Below are 17,864 nucleotides of genomic sequence, written 5' to 3'. Positions count from 1 at the left end.
GTTTGGAATATTTAAGTTCGGCCAGGATTTTTTCTTTTATTCGAACAATCTTTTATTATCATAGTAATAAGGTTTTGCAGCTTGAAGAAAGTTCCAGACAAGATAATATAAAAAGAAACATGAATCCGTGTTAAAATTTTGCCAAATCTGTCTCCATTTTGATGGGCTTATTCATAAGATTATAAAAATAAGCTTATGGTCCCTTTAGAATCAAATATTACAGTAATGCAAACCTAGAATTCAGCTTTCTCTCTGTAAAAATGATGTTTACTTGGAGGACTTCTCTTAGTAAAAGAGAAGTGTAAGTTGCTAGAATTAAGTTGCTAAGAACTAAGTTGCTCTTAGTAAAAGGTTGTGAAAGTTCACCCTTTTTAAAAAATTTTTAAATTTTTTAAATAAACTTATAATGTATTATTAGCCCCAGGGGTACAGGTCTGTGAATCGTCAGGTTTACACACTTCACAGCACATGCTCTCCCCAATGTCCATAACCCCACCACCCTCTCCCTTACCCCCTCCCCTCGGCCCCCCTCAGTTTGTTTTGTGACATTAAGAGTCTCTTATGGTTTGTCTCCCTCCCGATCCCATCTGGTTTCATTTATTCTCTTCTTACCCCCCATTGCATCTCCACTTCGTCATATCAGGGAGATCATATGATAGTTGTCTTTCTCCAATTGACTTATTTCGCTAAGCATAATACCACTAGTTCCATCCACATCATTGCAAATGGCAAGATTTCATTTCTTTTGATGGCTGCATAGTATTCCATTGTGTGTGTATATATATATATATATATATATCACATCTTCTTTATCCATTCATCTCTTGATGGACATCTAGGTTCTTTCCATAGTTTGGCTATTGTGGACATTGCTGCTATAAGTATTTGGGTGCATGTTCGGCCAGGATTTTGATCACCCTTAAGACACCTAAGAGAAGATGCTGAGGAAGAAGTTAGATATGTTCTTCTGTGTTCAACAGGCAGGCCCAGCTGGGAACAGAACTCTAGGAGTTGTCAGCATATATGTGGTATTTAAAGCCATGCAGTGAGATGAGTCACTGAGCAATGAATGCAGTTGAGAAATTCTAGAACTGAACTGTGAAATAACCAACATTTAAAGGTTGCCAAAAAGAGGGAGAGTCTGCCAAAGAGACCAGAAAGAGTAGCCTGTGATATCAGAGAGAATCAGGAGATTTTGGTGCCCTGAAAGTCAGGGGAAATAGAATTTTAAGGAGGATAGAATGGTCAACTAACTCAAATGTTGTGGACAGTTCAAATTAGATGAGGGCTGAGATTTGATACTGGATTCAGAAACCCAAGAGAGTGGCTTTGAAAAAAGACCTATTGGAGTATTGGGAGTGAAAGTTCAGTTGGAAAGGTTTGGGATGGCAGCTGAAGGGGGATGTGGCATGAGAGGATGATTTTTTTTTTTTTTTAATGGGCACATAACTGAGGATGCCTCACCATGGCTCAGGGTGTAACATTCCTTTATGCTCTACTAAAGTAGCCTCTTTCTGACTCCAAGGATCAGGCATTTATTACCGTGTGAATCCCCTTGAACTGCCCTTCTAAATTAGGCCATCTCTCCCCATCCATATCCCTGGTGCAGAAACATCTTTGATGATGGTCCAGTAACTAGCTATCTAATGCTACGCAAATTCCTTAGCTTAGAATTCAACAGACAGAAACGTCTAATGTCTGCCGTCTGCCACGGAGAATCGGATCCCTTCTGCATACCTCACTTCCTCCTCTTGTGCTGTGTTACCTCTTTTCTTTAGAACTCTACCTTTACCCTCCCTGTCTCTGCTTATGGGCATCTCAACTGCTCTTCAGGGCCTCCCTCACGTGCTACAGGTTAGAAGATCCTCTTGCTGATGACCTTAGCCACGTTGTACATCAACTTCGGTACTATACTCCGTCAAAAGCAGTTTTTGGCCTAGATGCTGCCCTACGTACTAAATATTTTTGTGTCTTCCATAGTTTCTAGCTCAAAGCGCATGAGTGTGTTATGTAAAGATACACTGGACAAAAAGATGAACAAAGTACTACATGCCAGGTCTGCTAACTCTAAGTCCGCTGCTCTTTCCTTTCACTGTTCTGACTCTGTCCTTGGTATGGTTCAGAAGACTGTCACCTACTCATAGTTAATGACAATTCTCAGCACTATGTCTGGAATGGCAGGGCCTAGTCTACAGAGAGTCAGGGAACTTTCTGATTTCAGGGCAGCTCAGGGCCTCCTGCTTGGCAACTAGGAAGCCTCACTTGGAGGAGGTCCCTCATGATGGTAGAAACCCACACTTTGGCATAAACTGAAAAGAAAAATGAGATCTCAGAGTTCAAGTATTTCTTTACATCTTTGTTGCCACTGAGTAGACAAAAACTTAATGAAACATTTCTCCTGTTTAAAAAAACTTATCTTTAAAGAGCTAGTTTTTAGGTATTTTATACTTGTAAAATTTAAACATAATTTGGTATGCAAAAATATCAAGTCTTGTGCTACTCTCATTAATACTGAACGAAGTTCTACAGTTTGCCATTAGAATTCTCTCAGGAGGAAAAGATCGTTGTCTGCCATTAGTTTTGCTTAATTTTTATTGAAAACTTAAATACCTTATTAATTTTTCTCAACAACCTAGAAAAATAAGTAGAAATCACTAGTGCTATTAGAAGAGAAGAGAGTTGGTGCCAAAATTTCTTGTTCCAATGTGTTGTCTGCTGGACACTACTCTGGCTTAGGGGATCGAATTATACCTTAATGTTCCATAGAAAAGAATTGGATAATGCCAAATCTGGATGACATCAGGCACCTTACACTCACACAACTCAGTTCTTCCTGAGACAACAGTGATGTATTTATGTTGAGAAGAACGAATTGTGCTAGGGCATTCTGTTTAACTGATTAAAAAAAAACCTTTCTTATTTCTCTACTTGTATTTTTCTCAAGTCTTACAAACTGTAAACTCATTAGGGGGAGGAGAATATCTTTGGTTTCCCTAGAATATTTCCCTAGCTCATAGCTTATATCAGGGCTTCAAAAATGTTAACTGAAGGACTAAATTAAAATATTTGTCACATATATTTTGTCAGTGAGTATTCAAAGAGAACAGTGATTCCAGGTATGAAGATGAGAAATGTGTGGAAATCAGCATTTTAGATGTGTAATGAAAGTGACTTTCAGTAAGGAACTCTGCCAATCCTCCTTCAAAATAATTAACATGCAAATTGGAATTCATATTGCATGCCAAAAAATGTTGTATAGATGATTATTAGTGCGTAGGTGCTGTTTATGTGGATGCACAGATGTGTGCAGAAACCTTTGATCTATGTGGCACTCTGAACAACCCAGCCTGTATTCACAGATGAATTACATTTCACTCCCCCATTATCCTGTGCCACAGTTGCATCTTGCATATTTAAGCAGGTGTACCCATTTATCCAGAGAGAATTACATTTTTCTGAAAACAGCTTAATGAATTACTTTGCATTTACAATAAGTAACTTTGATGAAATATCTAAACAAAGGAGATAGGTTTCCTGGTTAGCCATACAATTAAAGTTTCTCAAGATGATTAGGCTATGAATTTTTTTGAGAATCAAAATATCAAACATATACAATGCATTTCCAATTCACAAAGGACTTAGTGAATAAAATATATGAATGGTCTTTCTTATTTTGAGAGTTGGGGGGGGGCGAGATACCGTCTCTTATTCCAGTAATATTTTTATCTAATCATTGAAGAACTAGAATTATAGCGCTCTTTCTTATTTGATACTTCATTATACATATACACAGGTATATGTATCTGCATATAGAATTAGTTGTCAGTTTTTGAAGAAGCATTAGAAATTTGCTTTTGGATGTATATGCATAATACTCATGCAAGCAGGGAGAGGTCTAGCTTCTTAGGGAAGTTCCTTAGTCTTGTTTTCAAGTTTTCTAGCAGATGTTGGACGTAAGCTTACAAAGTTTTAATTTCTAGATCATTTTTCTTTTCTATTCATCTTTAATACAAATATTCAATCACCAAATTCCTTGGTTACTGGCTTTGAAAATGATGGCTCTTTCTGGAGATGGATTATTCTTGGGGGAGGCTAAGTGAGGAGTAGAGAAAGCCCTTCTTTTTTTTTTTTTAAGACTTTATTTATTTGACAGAGAGAGATCACAAGTAGGCAGAGAGGCAGGCAGAGAGAGTGAGAGGGAAGCAGGCTCCCTGCTGAGCAGAGAGCCTGATGCGGGACTCGATCCCAGGACCCTGAGATCATGACCTGAGCTGAAGGCAGTGGCTTAAACCACTGAGCCACCCAGGCACCCCGAAAGCCCTTCTTTTACAATTAGGCCCATTTGGAATACTAGCTCTGTCATTTCCTAGCTGTGTGATCTGTGGCAAGTGATTTCACCTCGTTGCCCCACTTTACTCATGTGTGGACAGTTTCAAAGTGTTGTCTGAGGCACAGCTAGGTATTTAGTAGTCATGAAGGAGAAGGCTGTCCCATTCTTTCTTTTATCTTCTTATTAAAATTTCCACTGCAGTTAAGAACAAAACTAAAATAAAATCCTTCCCAAGCAAATGAGACTGCTCTAATAAAGATAAAGTATTTGACAAAGTGATGTGCTTAACTGTAAGATAATTGTGTGGCTTGAAAAGCAGTTCTTTTATAGGATGTCAGTATATTATTGTTAAATAATTCATACCATGAATACATAATTTTCATACAATTTTTAGAGAACTGTCCATCTTAAAATATATCTTCGTTTAGCTCTTCACTTTCTTTTCATCCCACTTACCTCATTTTTCCAGATATCCATGTTTTCTGGAAAAGAGCCATGGTAGGTTGAGAGCAACCAGGACAGTTAGAATCATCTAAGAAGAGATACAAATGCAGGAATCTGACGGCCTAGTGTCTCATTTTCACCCCTTTATAAAATGAAAACTTCCCTTATTTGACTTTCCCTTCATTATGGGTAAAAGGCAAGGACTTCTTCCTTCATCCTCTCCAAGTCTGATCTTTCCTTCAGTAACCTCAACTCTGATGTTTCCATAAAAATGGAAAAAAATGTATCTAAATTAATGCTAGATCCAGTAGATCTAGAGATCTTTTGGCAGGTGGGATGAAGTGTAAATCACTATTGGATGAAAGAAAACACATAATGTTTTAGATTTGGGACCTTGATACTTAATTAGACATTTGCATAATGCCACAAGAATCAACTGACCAAGAAATACAGATCTGATTTGAGATGACTAGCAAGGAATTTCCTCAATTTAAGAAGATGGGCCAGAATGGAGGTGCTGGGTAGTGTATATCTTTTTTTTTTTTTTTTTAACCTTGTCACCTGAAGTTTTCAGCTTCAGACCTGGTCACTCTTGTGTTGTGATGTTTCTCTCCTGTTCTCTTCTTTCTCTCTTAACACCCGTTAAAATGTAAGAACTTGTCAGGTCACATTTGGATTTCAAGTGTCTGAAAACCTTGTATTTCTTCAACCAATGAATGAGATAACACCAAATTTAAATGTTTCCTATTCTCTTGTTTTTTCCCCGAGTTCTAGATTTCCCTCTCATTCCCTCCATTTCTAGTCCTTTCTGTTTCCATTTTAAGCTGTGAATACTCCATGGAGAATGTCTTCTCTAGCATGCAAATTTCTTGTAGGACTGGATTTTCTTTCCTCTCTTTTCCTCCTAGGTGCCACCTCTTTGGCTGTCTCTGTCTCTAATCTTCTCCCATGTAAACTCTTAGTGCATATGTTCTCTGTGAAGTTTAGTAGGCCTGGGTTCCAGTCTAGACCCTCACACTGGCTTGTGACTTGGCCAGTTCTTGTTCTCACACGGCCTCATTTTAATAGAATCTGCATCTTGAGGATGTGGAAGGACAGAAATAGAAAGTCAGTGCCAGGGGTCTGTTCCTGCCAAGGGCTGTGCTGGAACCCTGCAGAGCTAGACCTCTACATTCAATCATCACAGAAACCTGGGGAGGGCTTCCAGCCCACTTCCACTGTTAAATCTGTATTCAAGGAACAACAGTACAGGTCCTTTGAAGTCAACCAATTCAAACTGGTCTCTGGTCACTTAACAACTGGACCACACTTACAAACTTATCTCTCGCTTAAATAACCTGCTTCTGTCCTCCAAAAGAATCTGAATGGACTGTCTGCTGTCTTTCCCCAGTTTGAACTTCAGTGGATGCTGATCCATTGTGACCCACTACGCCCCAGGAGAGAAACCTGCCATGAGCTGCCAGTCCGAATAACTGTGAGTCCGCTGACCACCTGCAAGGGACACTTCCACCTAGCCTACCTCCCACCACCTCCTTAAACTCCCCACCTCCTCACTCTTTTTCTCCAGTTCAGCCTTTACTGCAGGAACCAGATAGATATTAAGGAAGCACAGGTGCCACCACAGCCTGGCAAGTAGAAATCACCTCCAGGTGTCTGGTTCTACCTTGGTGTGGCTCCTCACTGCTCCTCCCCCAAACATCTCCCCAAGAACCCTGGCTGTCCATTTGTGGCTCACAGTAGACAGTGAGAGACTACACTTGGGAGGAGAGGCAGAGGTGCGCCTTTAGGCCTTGCCTGTGTGGCGGCGGGGAAAGGGTTAAGGGGGACTGTTGTCATTCTATCCGTCCTCCAGCCCGCTAGCTCTCCTCCAATCCCCAGGACCCTCTCCAGGGCCATTCATAAACAGGAGGGACGTACGCCTCCTGGCTGGGCACCTTTGCAAAGACTAACTACTCCCGGGGGCACTTTTTGAGGGGGAGAAGAGCCACTTTATGCGTGTGACGGGTCCGGAAGCCTAGCGGGGCGGCAGGAGGCAGAGTCCGTCCGGGGGATTAGTAGAGGGTGGCGGGCATGGCCTGGACGGCGCGGGATCGAGGGGCCCTAGGGCTGCGACTGCTGCTGTCTGGGCTCTGCTTGTGCATGGCTCAAGTAAGTTGTGCGAGAGTGTGGGGGGTGGGGAGAGCCTTCTCACTTTTACCCTGTCTTTTCTTCTCCAGCCCAGCGAGACCACCGACCAGGTAAGCGGAGGGCGAGAAGTGCTTGCATTTTTCCAATGCACCCAGGGAAAAGTGGAGGAACAGCCATCGCGGGAGCTGTGGGGAAGGCGCAGAGCCTTCCCTGGGCTCTGCAGCGGTGTCCTCCCTCCAGCCCTGAGCACCTGCAGCGAGTACCGTCGGAGTCGGGGACCCTACATGACCCTTAGGTCGGGAAAGGCGTCTCCTTCCCCACCTGGGCCCCCAAACTGCAGACTGAGGTTCTGAAGGCCACTAGTGACTGGGGACCGGCCACTAAATTTGGGCGGTTTACCGGGTTGCTTAAATCCCCCACCCAGCCACTCCTGGTTGCATTCAAGAGCAGGCCTTTCTGGAGAAGGCGGGAATTCAGACTAGCGGCGCTGAAGCTGCCTGTCAGCTCCACCAGCCCGCGGTGGCAGCATTAAACCGCCAGCCCCCGCTACCTGTGCCCGCCGCTCTGGGATTGGAACCCGGCGGCCTTGGCTGGCATCAGTCAAAATTTCAGCAATTTCCCGAAGGTTCCAGCGTCTCCTCCCTCCCGCGCGGGAGAGGACCAGGCGGGGGCGGGTGAGCCCAGTGGCGGTTTGAGGTTTCACTTACAAAGACCCCATTGTAACCTGTCTGGTCATTGGAGTTTACAAAAACAAAGTTTCCTTGATGAAAGAAGCTCCCCCCCACCTTTTTTTCCTTTTTTTAAATTAGAAGAGAGAAAGAGAGAGAGAAAAAAATCTCACATTCCCTAAGCCACATGCTCACACTATTTTCAATCGCCAGTATTCCCTCTAGCACCATCAAAGCTTAGCTGTTTGCAAGCGATAAAAGCGGTAATACCCTAGTGTCAGCTGAAATTTGGTGTAGTTTTAGAACGGGGTGCAAAGACCTTATGCAAGAGAGTGTCAATGCAGGTAAATCGAAGTGAGGCCAGGCCCTCCCTGGGTTTCAAAGCTCTTTTGCCCCAACCCTCCCCAGTTTTTCTCCAGCATTTCTCCCTGATTTCTACTGAATGTAGAAAGATTTACAAAACGATCCTGTAATCGATCTGCGTTGGAGCGCCCCCGTTCTGAGCGGTTCTATTTTAGCCAAAACACCCTCAATTGCTGATCAAACCTTGATGGTGAATGGCCACCATTTTCATTACTAAGTCCCTTAAAAAAAAAAAAAGTGTCAGGCCGTCCCTTCTTCAAGACCCTCCTTTTGGTTTAATGGTCTTTCTAGGGGTCAGTCCGTATGACCCCAGCGCCCACCTTAGGGCCCAGATTCTGCTCTAACCACACTAGTAAGCCTCATTCAGAATATGGAGGAATCAAAGAAACCTGGGGTGGTTTGGGAGTTTCATACTCGTTTCCGGATTTCAAGACTCTGTCCTCCAAAGGGAAGTGTCCTTACCTGAGGTGGGGCCTCAGGACATCGCGCCAGTTTCTCGTTGTTGCCCAACGTGCTCCATTAACCCATGTGTGTTGTTTTTGTCAGAGAGGCCCCCCGGGCCAGCAGGGTCCCCCCGGGCCCCCGGGTCCCCCTGGAGTTCCAGGCATCGATGGCATCGACGTAAGTTTCGATCTGCAGTCCTCTGTTCCTCTAGTCCCGCCTTTTCCTACCCTTTCTCCAGCGGAATGGGTTTTTTGTCGGGGCCAGACACCCGCGGTCCAGAGGCAGGCTAGGGCATGGGTGAGAGCTGGGTTGGAGCCTCTCTAGAAGCCTGGGCACTCCCGGAGGAACGAGGTAGACACATCCAGTTGTCTCCGCTGGTCAAGAATCTCCGCCATTTAGCCTCACCCTGTCCCCGTCCCCGAGGTGTGTGGTGAACACGCGTGGGAGTCTCCCAGCTGGGTCCTCAGCGCCTCCCACTCACGGACTACTCTTGCCTTTTCTACTACCCCTGCAGGGTGACCGAGGTCCAAAGGGTCCCCCGGGCCCCCCGGTAAGTTGATCAGCGCATTCGCTCTTCGTTTCTTTCCTTTGGACGTGGTTTGCAGCCACGTGAGCCCCAGGAGTCTCAACTTTGGATCTTTCTCTGTCCCGGCCTCACCCCCTCCCTGCTCAGGGTCCTCCTGGAGAACCAGGCAAGCCAGGAGCTCCGGGCAGGCCAGGCACGCCGGGCGCTGACGTGAGTAGGCGCAGGCGCGCACGTGGAAGCGGGCGCGGGGGCGGGCGCTGCGGTGGGGGTGGGGGTACGGGCAGGAGAGACGTGGCCATAGGCTGAAGGCCTGCAGGCTGCGGGAATCCACGGTGAAACAGGGCTGTGGCCCTGAACTGGGCCTTGTACTCCCCGCGTGCCGTGGAGGCGGTAGTTTCTGCAAAGGGTCCTGCGAGGGTGGGCATAGCTCGAGGCCCCCTGGGGAGGGCATCCAGCGCTGGCCTTCCCTGCTCTCAGAAAACCCTCCTGCGTTCCGGGGCCTGCCCCTAACCCTCCATTCCTCGCTCGCTGCCTGAACTCTCAGCCCCACTTCCTGGCACGGGGGGAGGGAGGGGGTGCTGGGGGAAGAGGAATCTTGCGGGGCGCTCTTGGGGCTTCTGTGAGGTGCTTTTGCAGCATGCTCAACATACTACAAATTCTTTACCTTTCAGCGCCAGGTTATAAAGACAATGCCTGGTTTTGCTTTATAAAATAATTTCCCCATTTAAACAGAAAATTTAGAAAAACAAATGAAAGTGCTTAAAAATCTTTAGAAGTACAACATGGTTAACCATGACAAGGAGTTTTTGTCTGGGTCTGTAGTTACAGAATCGTAGGAAGACCTCTGTGGATGTGCCAGTCTTTTAGGCATTTCCTACAACAGAAAGTTAACTATACTAAGCAAAAAGTTAACTATACTAATGTGCATTTGTGTAGAACTTTTTTCCTCAAGCCAGTCACAAACATTATTACCTTTAACCTTACAATAACCTGGAAGGCAAGTTTGGTTAATGTTATTCTCCACAGATAAGAACACTGAATAATTTTGAGGACAAGTAGTTTCCTCAGGGACCCAGAGTTATTTAGTGGCTAAGATAGTGAGAGAAACGAGATTTCTTTGGGGTGCCTGAGTGGCTCAGTGGGTTAAAGCCTCTGCCCAGGGTCCTGGGATCGAGCCCTGCAATCAGCTTCTCTGCTCTGCGGAGAGCGGGCTTCCTCCTCTCTTTCTGTCTGCCTCTCTGCCTACTTGTGATCTCTGTCAAGTAAATAAGTAAAATCTTAAACAAACTAGATTTCTTCATTTTTACACTCACTTTCTTTCCAGATAGTTTTGTCTCATAGGGATACAAATGAGTATCTTAAATACATGAATAATCAGAGGAAATAAGAGAGGAAAAGAGTGATAGTGAATTTTTAGTATCTGAATTGCCAGCCAAGAAAAATGATATGGGTAATTAAATGGATCATAAAAATAATATATAATTGATATTTTGTAATTATTGGTAAATATTGGTATGGTTCCACCAGATTTTGACATGGAGCCACAGGGGACTTACAAAATTCTGTCTTACTGTACTCTTTGGCTCATTTGACATTTTAAACAAATCTTTTACCTTAAATTGAGACTAGACATTGAGAATAACGAACAATGAGTAGCTGCATCAGAGTTTTCTTTGTTTGTCCCTTATCATAGGGGAGCTAGGTAACAGGAGAGTGCCAATGATCTGTTGTTAGGGGAGCCGGCCTGTGATGGTGGGACCTTAAACCTCCAACCTCTTTGTCTTCTGCTCTTTGGTTCATTGCAAAGCTATACTTTTTTTGGTAATGTTAACAAATGGTTAATCAGATGATGTTTGGAAAAATATGGAAGAAACATGATTTAAAGGGTAATTATCTTAAGTGAAGTAGATTTTTTGACAGAAAATGTAAAAGATTCATGGCAGCTATGCTTGTAGAATTATGCCTTGAGTCTCGTGAGCTGAGTAATTGGAATGTTGGAAGGAAATTACTATTGAGGTCTGGTGTTCTCTGCCAAGCAGCAGCATGAAAGTTCAGAGCACAGCTTCAATATCATCCCATACAGAACTTTATCTTCACAAACATTCATATGAAAGCAGTTTTTTCCGCCACTGGTAATATTTTTCTCTGTCAAGTTTTTGACAGATAAGCATTATTACGAAATGGAATTTGTGTGTGTGTAAATGTAAATGGGATATTTCATATATATATATGTGTATATATATGTATATACATTTTACATATATATATGTATACGTACATATATATATGTAAAATTAGAGAAGTCAGAGTTTGGTTATAACTTTGCACCCAAAGGACAACTGTGTTATCAATAATCATAGAGATATTCTTATCAGCACTATTTGCTATGACATGCTCAGTGAGCTCTGAAAACAGTATTTTATTCATTTTTTATAGCATTCATCTAAGACAGGCAGAAGAAGAATTAGAATGAAATAAAAGCATTACAGTTAAACCATACCACTTGTTAGAGGAAAGAAGTTAGAACATCCTCAGCACGTATACAACTACTATCCCTGGCAGATGTTTATATGATTAGAATAGTGAGTTATTAAGAAATCATTCTGATAGGTCAGTGTAAGTGGAAATAGTCAGACATCAAAGAAATGTGAGGGGGCCATGAAATACAGTACTTATAGTTAATATCTAGATTTTTGTTTGTCCATTTGTTTTGTTTGCAGAACCCCTTGTGAATGAGGCTTTAAGCTCCCAGAGGGCAGGAAAGATGTCTTATACTTCAGGCGAACTCTTCACAACCTCTATAGCAATGCTGTGCATATAATAATGATAATAAGAATAGCTAATATTTATTCAAGGCCCACTCTGCCAGACACTGTTGTAAGCATTTTGTGTATAATATCCCATTTAATTTTCAGAATTACCATATCAGGTAGATATTAATATTATACCTATTTTACAGATGAGGAAACTGAGTCACTATGCAGTTAAGCAGCTTGTCATGGTTGCACAGCTAATAAGTGGCAACGCTGGGATTTGAACCCCGAATAAAGATGATGTAGAGAGATAAGCAAAGTATCCTTCTGCTTAATAAACTAACCTAAATTAAATATTCAGTACTTATGTACTGAGTATGTGTTAGATACCAGGGACAGTGTGCCAGGATTATAATGGTCATGCAGTCCTTGTCCTGATGGAGCTTATGGTTTTTTACATAACTATTTCATAACAGAGTTCACTGTAACATCTGACACCAAAATGTATTAGCAATTTAGTTCAAAGAACTTCCTAGTAACAGACATAATTTGTCATGTGTTATACAAGGTACTTTAAATGAGAAGTGACCTGGAAGCAGCTTCCGTGTTGTCCAACCACTTACCTGGTTCTGCTTTACTATTATGCAGCAGAAATTCTACCCTATATCATAGCTATTGCTCACCATTCTCCTCAGTTTTTCTTGTCACCGACCGAAGACTGTTCGTTGGTTGCATGTGTGGGAATTGACCAAGGTTGATTTTGGAGGGTCTCTACATGAAGTGGTTCTTAGGGGTTCCTTGAGTCAGATGTGTTCTCAGGTTTGTACAATCTGTGGGCCATACGTGCCTGCAATGAATGCTCTGGATGTGTGGTTTGTGTACCAAAATCAAAAACGAACATTGCATTACTACAGGTTCTCAGCACCTAAGATGCTGGGGCTTGTATGTAGATTGTTTCAAGTGTGCTTAATATTTTTCTTTGGTAAATTTCCAGTAATTAACATTTTCAACTTATTTTTTTCTACCTCCTTTGATTCACCCTTTGGAGTTATAAGGGAAATGGATTGATGCAGAGAAATGTAAAAATGGTGGCCAGTGAACTGGTTTTCTATATAAATTACATGGGAACATTTTAGTGATATGTAGACTATGACAGATTAAATGTGGATTTTGGTGATCCATTTTTAAGTAGGGCTTTCATATATGCAAGGAATCCCTTCCTTGATTAATACCATTTGAGTTTTTTTCAACATCTTGATAATAAATAGCTTAGTAAGATGTTTCTGTATGCTTAGTAAGATGTTTCTGTATGCATGCACATATATATATGTACATATATACATACAGGTACACATATTTATCTTTGGCAAGGTGTAATTTCAAGAGAACATTACAAATGATACCTGAAAGTGTCAAAGAGTAGAGAAAAAATTAAAAAATAAAAATGCATCTTCATCAAATGTGGAAATTAAGGTGTAATATAGTGTTATTAATGCTTTAAAATCTATTTTATATTGAGGATGATGGTAAAAAAAAGTACTGATAGGGAAACTGAGAATGTTTGGAGGATATGCTTTAAATAACATATTTAATATTAAATATGATAGTTATAAAATGTGATTATAGTAATTGGCTTAAATTCTGCATACTAATTGACACACATGAAAATATATACTTAATTATGGTTATTTTTACTAAGGCAAATAGTGTAGAAACATGGATGCTCTCAAACAATTAATTAATTAATTTTAAAGGTTTTATTTATTTATTTGACACAGAGAGAGATCACAAGTAGACAGAGCAGCAGGCAGAGAGAGAGCTGAAGCAGGCTTGATCCCAGGACCCTGAGATCATGACCTGAGCTGAAGGCAAAAGCTTAACCCTCTGAGCCACACTGGGGCTCCAAACATTTTATTTTAAAAGTTAATCGATAAACAGTCATTATTGCTAGAAGATGGCTAGGGGGCTTTAGATGGCTATGGCAATAATGAGATTGAGTATTTTTAATTTCTATTGAAGAAATATTTTATTAACTCTCAAAACACTGTTAGAGAGATACAGAGACATACAGTATTTTTACTTATAAATGAAGTAAAGGAGGTGCATAAACATGGGTAATTGACAAAGCCAAGATCTATTGTCCCATTAGATGTAGCTATTAGAATGCTACAATTGTTGTAAGCATTTTTCCAAGGCAAAGACAAAAATTACTAAAATTATTGGACCCTGTTAGCAAGAAGTTAGGAATATTATAAAATTTATCAACAGAAAGTAACAGGCAGATTTCATGTTAAACATTACCTTTGAATAAGAATATAGGAAAGTATTTCTTTGTAAATATTTACATCACACAAAGATAACTTCTGTACAATAAATAAAATTCAATTATCCACTTAGGGGTTTGCCTAAGGATGCTATAATAGTTCTAACATCATCTTCCTTTGTTAGGGATTAACAGGACCTGATGGATCCCCTGGTTCTGTTGGACCAAGAGGACAAAAGGTAAGTTAGCCACCTGGTATTAATTACTGGTATTAGTTAGATGCTGAAGTATAATTTTATTATAGTGTTTGCAAATCAACTGAAAATCAGTTATGAAACAGAGGAAATGTACTTCTTCAACTAAAATTGTGTTTTAGTTGAATTAAATTAAAAACATCAAGATGGAGTGTTTTAATGATTTCAAAATTTATGCAATTTACATATTTACATATTCATGCTACAAAAAGCTAAGTACAATGAAGCTCTTTTTATTTTTAGGGAGAACCTGGTGTTCCTGGATCTCGTGGATTTCCAGTAAGTAACTGTAAAGTGACAGAATTGAAAATCTGTCTTTTCCTGTCATTGTGAAAAGTTTAAATGCAGCTTTTGGCATAATATGCATCAAAAAGGAGTTCATAACTTGTCTGCTATGGTAAGCATGCTGAGTATGAGTAGAGAACCTTTAGAGAAATTTGAATGCACAGTATAAAATACATATGTCTGCTTACAGATGGTGTCTCCCAATAGGTAACTCCCCCTTCACTCCGCTTGATAGAAAACATTTCTTGCATAAAAACAGCAAATCTAAATCTTCGATGTTTAGACCATAATATCAAACCACTTTCTTCACAACTGGTTTTATCTCAGATGGAATGTAACCATCAGATATAATTACCAGCCTGATTCCCTGGTTAGTCCTTTCCTGCATTGCCCAATCTGATTTTTGTAATTTCTATTTATAAGAGGGCTAGGTTCTCAGGCTGTTCTTCCTTTCTATTTTGCTCTTTATTTCTCTTTTGTTCTTGTCATGAATCTGTATTTTTTGTCTTTGTTTTCTGTTTGCACTGTTTTCATGGCCATATTTCACTGTCTGTCAACTTTTCCATTATGAGGCTATTTTCAGAAGTGAAATAGCTTGCTGGACTTTCCTTCATATTTTTCCGTTCAGAGCTCAACATCTTATAGAGATGCCTTAAAAAAAAAAAACTGAGTGAAATTTGAAATTTGTCAAACATCTAGAGCTATGATAGTGAAATAACTTATTGATTACTTTGGTATTTTTAAGCATAACTCTTATTTCCTGAATTGATTTACATATTAAAATGATCAAATAGGAGTAATTTTTCAAACGCCTTGAAATACCTTGAAAAAGCCCCACGTATTATTAAAACATACTGCTCATCTGAAATTCGTGCTTGTTTTGGCTGCCTGAATAATTGGAAATCGTAACATCATTATTACAGGGTGCACATTGATTCCACTAAATGCTTCATATATGGATATTTTAGAAAAGGAAGACAGGAATGAAAAGCTACCATGAATATGGTATCAGAGATAGCTGTGAATAAAGTTATTTAAGCCAATGTAGGAGAGAAAGGAGTAATGAGGATTCCCAATGGGGGGATATTGAACCTGGAAAGCAAAGATAGAGAAAAAGGGATTTTAGGCAGCTGGTGTTCAGTTATATGAAGTTCAACAAGCATACAGTTAGGGTTTAACATATACTGGTTCCTGTGGTAGGAATTGAGGCTAGGAGGATAAATAAGATGTGATTTCAATCCTTGATTATATGCAGTTCGGTGTTGCTATAGAGATAAAGTATAAAGGAGAGGGAGACAAAATAATTAGCTTTAAGATCAAATTCAGGATATTAGATTAGGATCCCATAGTAAGTCATTTCTGCAGTGACACCATTTTATTTTCATCTACTGGATTTGGTGTCTGGAAACAGTGCTACTTGTCAAAAGAGGGTGGTTTCTGGTCTTTTCACCCTGCCTTTCTGTGCTGAATGTTTGTTTGGGGGGATTTCCAAACAACACATTATACATTATAAAGCAGTACACTGTATTGCTTTTAATGCAGATTTCTTATTAAACACAGCAAAAAAAAAAAAAAAATCTTTAAACTGTCAGGTTGTGATGTGCTTCTTTGTGAGTGATGCTAAGTTCTGAAGACAAGCATTAATGACTTCTTTACTTTGATTTTCTTAAAAACAAGTTTGGAAAAAGTATTATCGGTTAGCTTAGATGTCCAAGCTATATTTGAGGTGCTGAAGCAAGCTTCTTCCTTTAGAAGGAGAGCCATGTTTACTTTTCTTTATTCATAGTCCTTTCTTTAGAATGAACATCATATATTTATTTAGTGACAAAGTTTATACTTTCTTTTTGAACTGAGTTATGTCTATCTGCATTTATACTAAGTTTAAATCACCATAATAATTTTTATTTTAACCTTTTAGGGCCGTGGCATTCCTGGGCCCCCTGTAAGTATCATCTTTTGGTTTATTTCTTCTTCGTCTATAACAATGGCCAATTTCTCAGCTTCCAAGCTTAACTCTCCAACGAACACTACCCAGTGGTATTTATAGTGTCCTACATACATGACCTTAGGTGGCTACTATGACACACCTCTGTTCTGCTAAACAAAAAATTTTATTCATTTTAGAAATTTCTGTTCCATTTTATGTAATTAAAATTTGGTCAGATGAATTATTGTGCCATTGGAAACCAAAGCTAAGACAGATACATACTCCTAACTAAATCAGTTACTTATCAAATTTGATATCATTTATGATAGATTGTAAAAACATCCATAAGTCACCATGTTCTTTATTTAGGATTATACTTTTTTAAACATTGAAGCATAATTAGCATACAGTGTTATATTAATTTCAGGTGTCCAATATAGTGATTCAACAATTCTATACATCACCCATACCCACCACAATAAGTGTGATCATCATTTGTCACCAAACAGTGTTATTACCATGACTATGTTCTCTATGCTATACTTTTCGTCTCTGTGACTTAATTTTTTATCATGGAATTCTGTACCTTACCCTTACCTACCTCCCCTCTGACAACCACCAGTTTGTTCTCTGTATTTAAGAGTTTGTTTTTTTGTTATTTGTTTGCTTTGTTTTTTAAATTCCACAAATAAGTGAAATCATATGGTATTTGTTTTTCTCTGTCTGACTTATTTCACTTAGCATAATATCCTCTAGGTCCATCTGTTTTGTTGCAAATGGCAAAATCCCATTCTTTTTTATGGCCGAGTAATATTCCATTGCATATGTATATACAGGGTCCTCCTGGGGCAGCAGGACTCCCTGGAGAGCTTGGCCGTGTTGGACCAGTTGTGAGTACTGCAGTGCATTTTGATAGACATTTGCTGATTTAGTAGAAGACATTACTCTGGAAGGCAAATTGCCCTAACTGTATGCTTTCCCCTGCAAATCCAAAAAATGATGAATTTTATTCCAGTTCATTTCCATTCATTTCACTCCAGTTCATAATATTGATGGGAACCGGGAATAATGATGCTACCTCATTTCTGTAGAGTGATTTTAATATTTTTTCCCCAAAGTTACCAGTTAAACTTTTCTTCCCAACTTCCAGAATTAGTGATTAATCAAAAGTGTGTCTCCTCCATCTAATAGACTCTCAGCCGGAATTAAGGTCCAGTGTCTTTTGTATTGGTCTCACTGCATGAAATGAAAAGTGAACAGCCAAAAATTATTGCCACGTATATTTATGTTAGGGTCATTAAATTATAATTGAACCAACAGAACTTAACATTAAGTAATAAAGAGCTGAGCTCTGTAGGAGAAATTGCTGGTAATAAGTTCTTGGTGTTACTATCCAATAAATATTTCAAGACTGTTGAGAAGTAGTGACATTATGCGGAGGATAGATAATTGTAAACGCATTGAGAATAGGGGACCTGTG

At 40.2% G+C, this 17,864-nt stretch overlaps 1 protein-coding gene across 1 annotated transcript in view; it reads left to right on the top strand.

Moving 5' to 3' along the window:
* COL9A1 (collagen type IX alpha 1 chain) overlaps positions 1 to 17,864 on the top strand; it is a 93,422-nt gene that overhangs the window by 22,797 nt on the left and 52,761 nt on the right. Inside the window, exons 6-14 of the mRNA XM_046005753.1 lie at positions 6,165 to 6,248; positions 6,991 to 7,011; positions 8,479 to 8,553; positions 8,891 to 8,926; positions 9,050 to 9,112; positions 14,104 to 14,157; positions 14,416 to 14,451; positions 16,376 to 16,399; positions 17,221 to 17,274. Of these exons, the coding sequence (XP_045861709.1) occupies positions 6,165 to 6,248; positions 6,991 to 7,011; positions 8,479 to 8,553; positions 8,891 to 8,926; positions 9,050 to 9,112; positions 14,104 to 14,157; positions 14,416 to 14,451; positions 16,376 to 16,399; positions 17,221 to 17,274 (447 nt within the window). The remainder of the gene's footprint in view (positions 1 to 6,164; positions 6,249 to 6,990; positions 7,012 to 8,478; positions 8,554 to 8,890; positions 8,927 to 9,049; positions 9,113 to 14,103; positions 14,158 to 14,415; positions 14,452 to 16,375; positions 16,400 to 17,220; positions 17,275 to 17,864) is intronic.

The sequence above is a fragment of the Meles meles genome, chromosome 5 (genome assembly GCF_922984935.1).
Source record: "Meles meles chromosome 5, mMelMel3.1 paternal haplotype, whole genome shotgun sequence".
Lineage (NCBI taxonomy): Eukaryota > Metazoa > Chordata > Mammalia > Carnivora > Mustelidae > Meles > Meles meles.
This window is presented reverse-complemented; position numbering and strand designations above follow the sequence as displayed.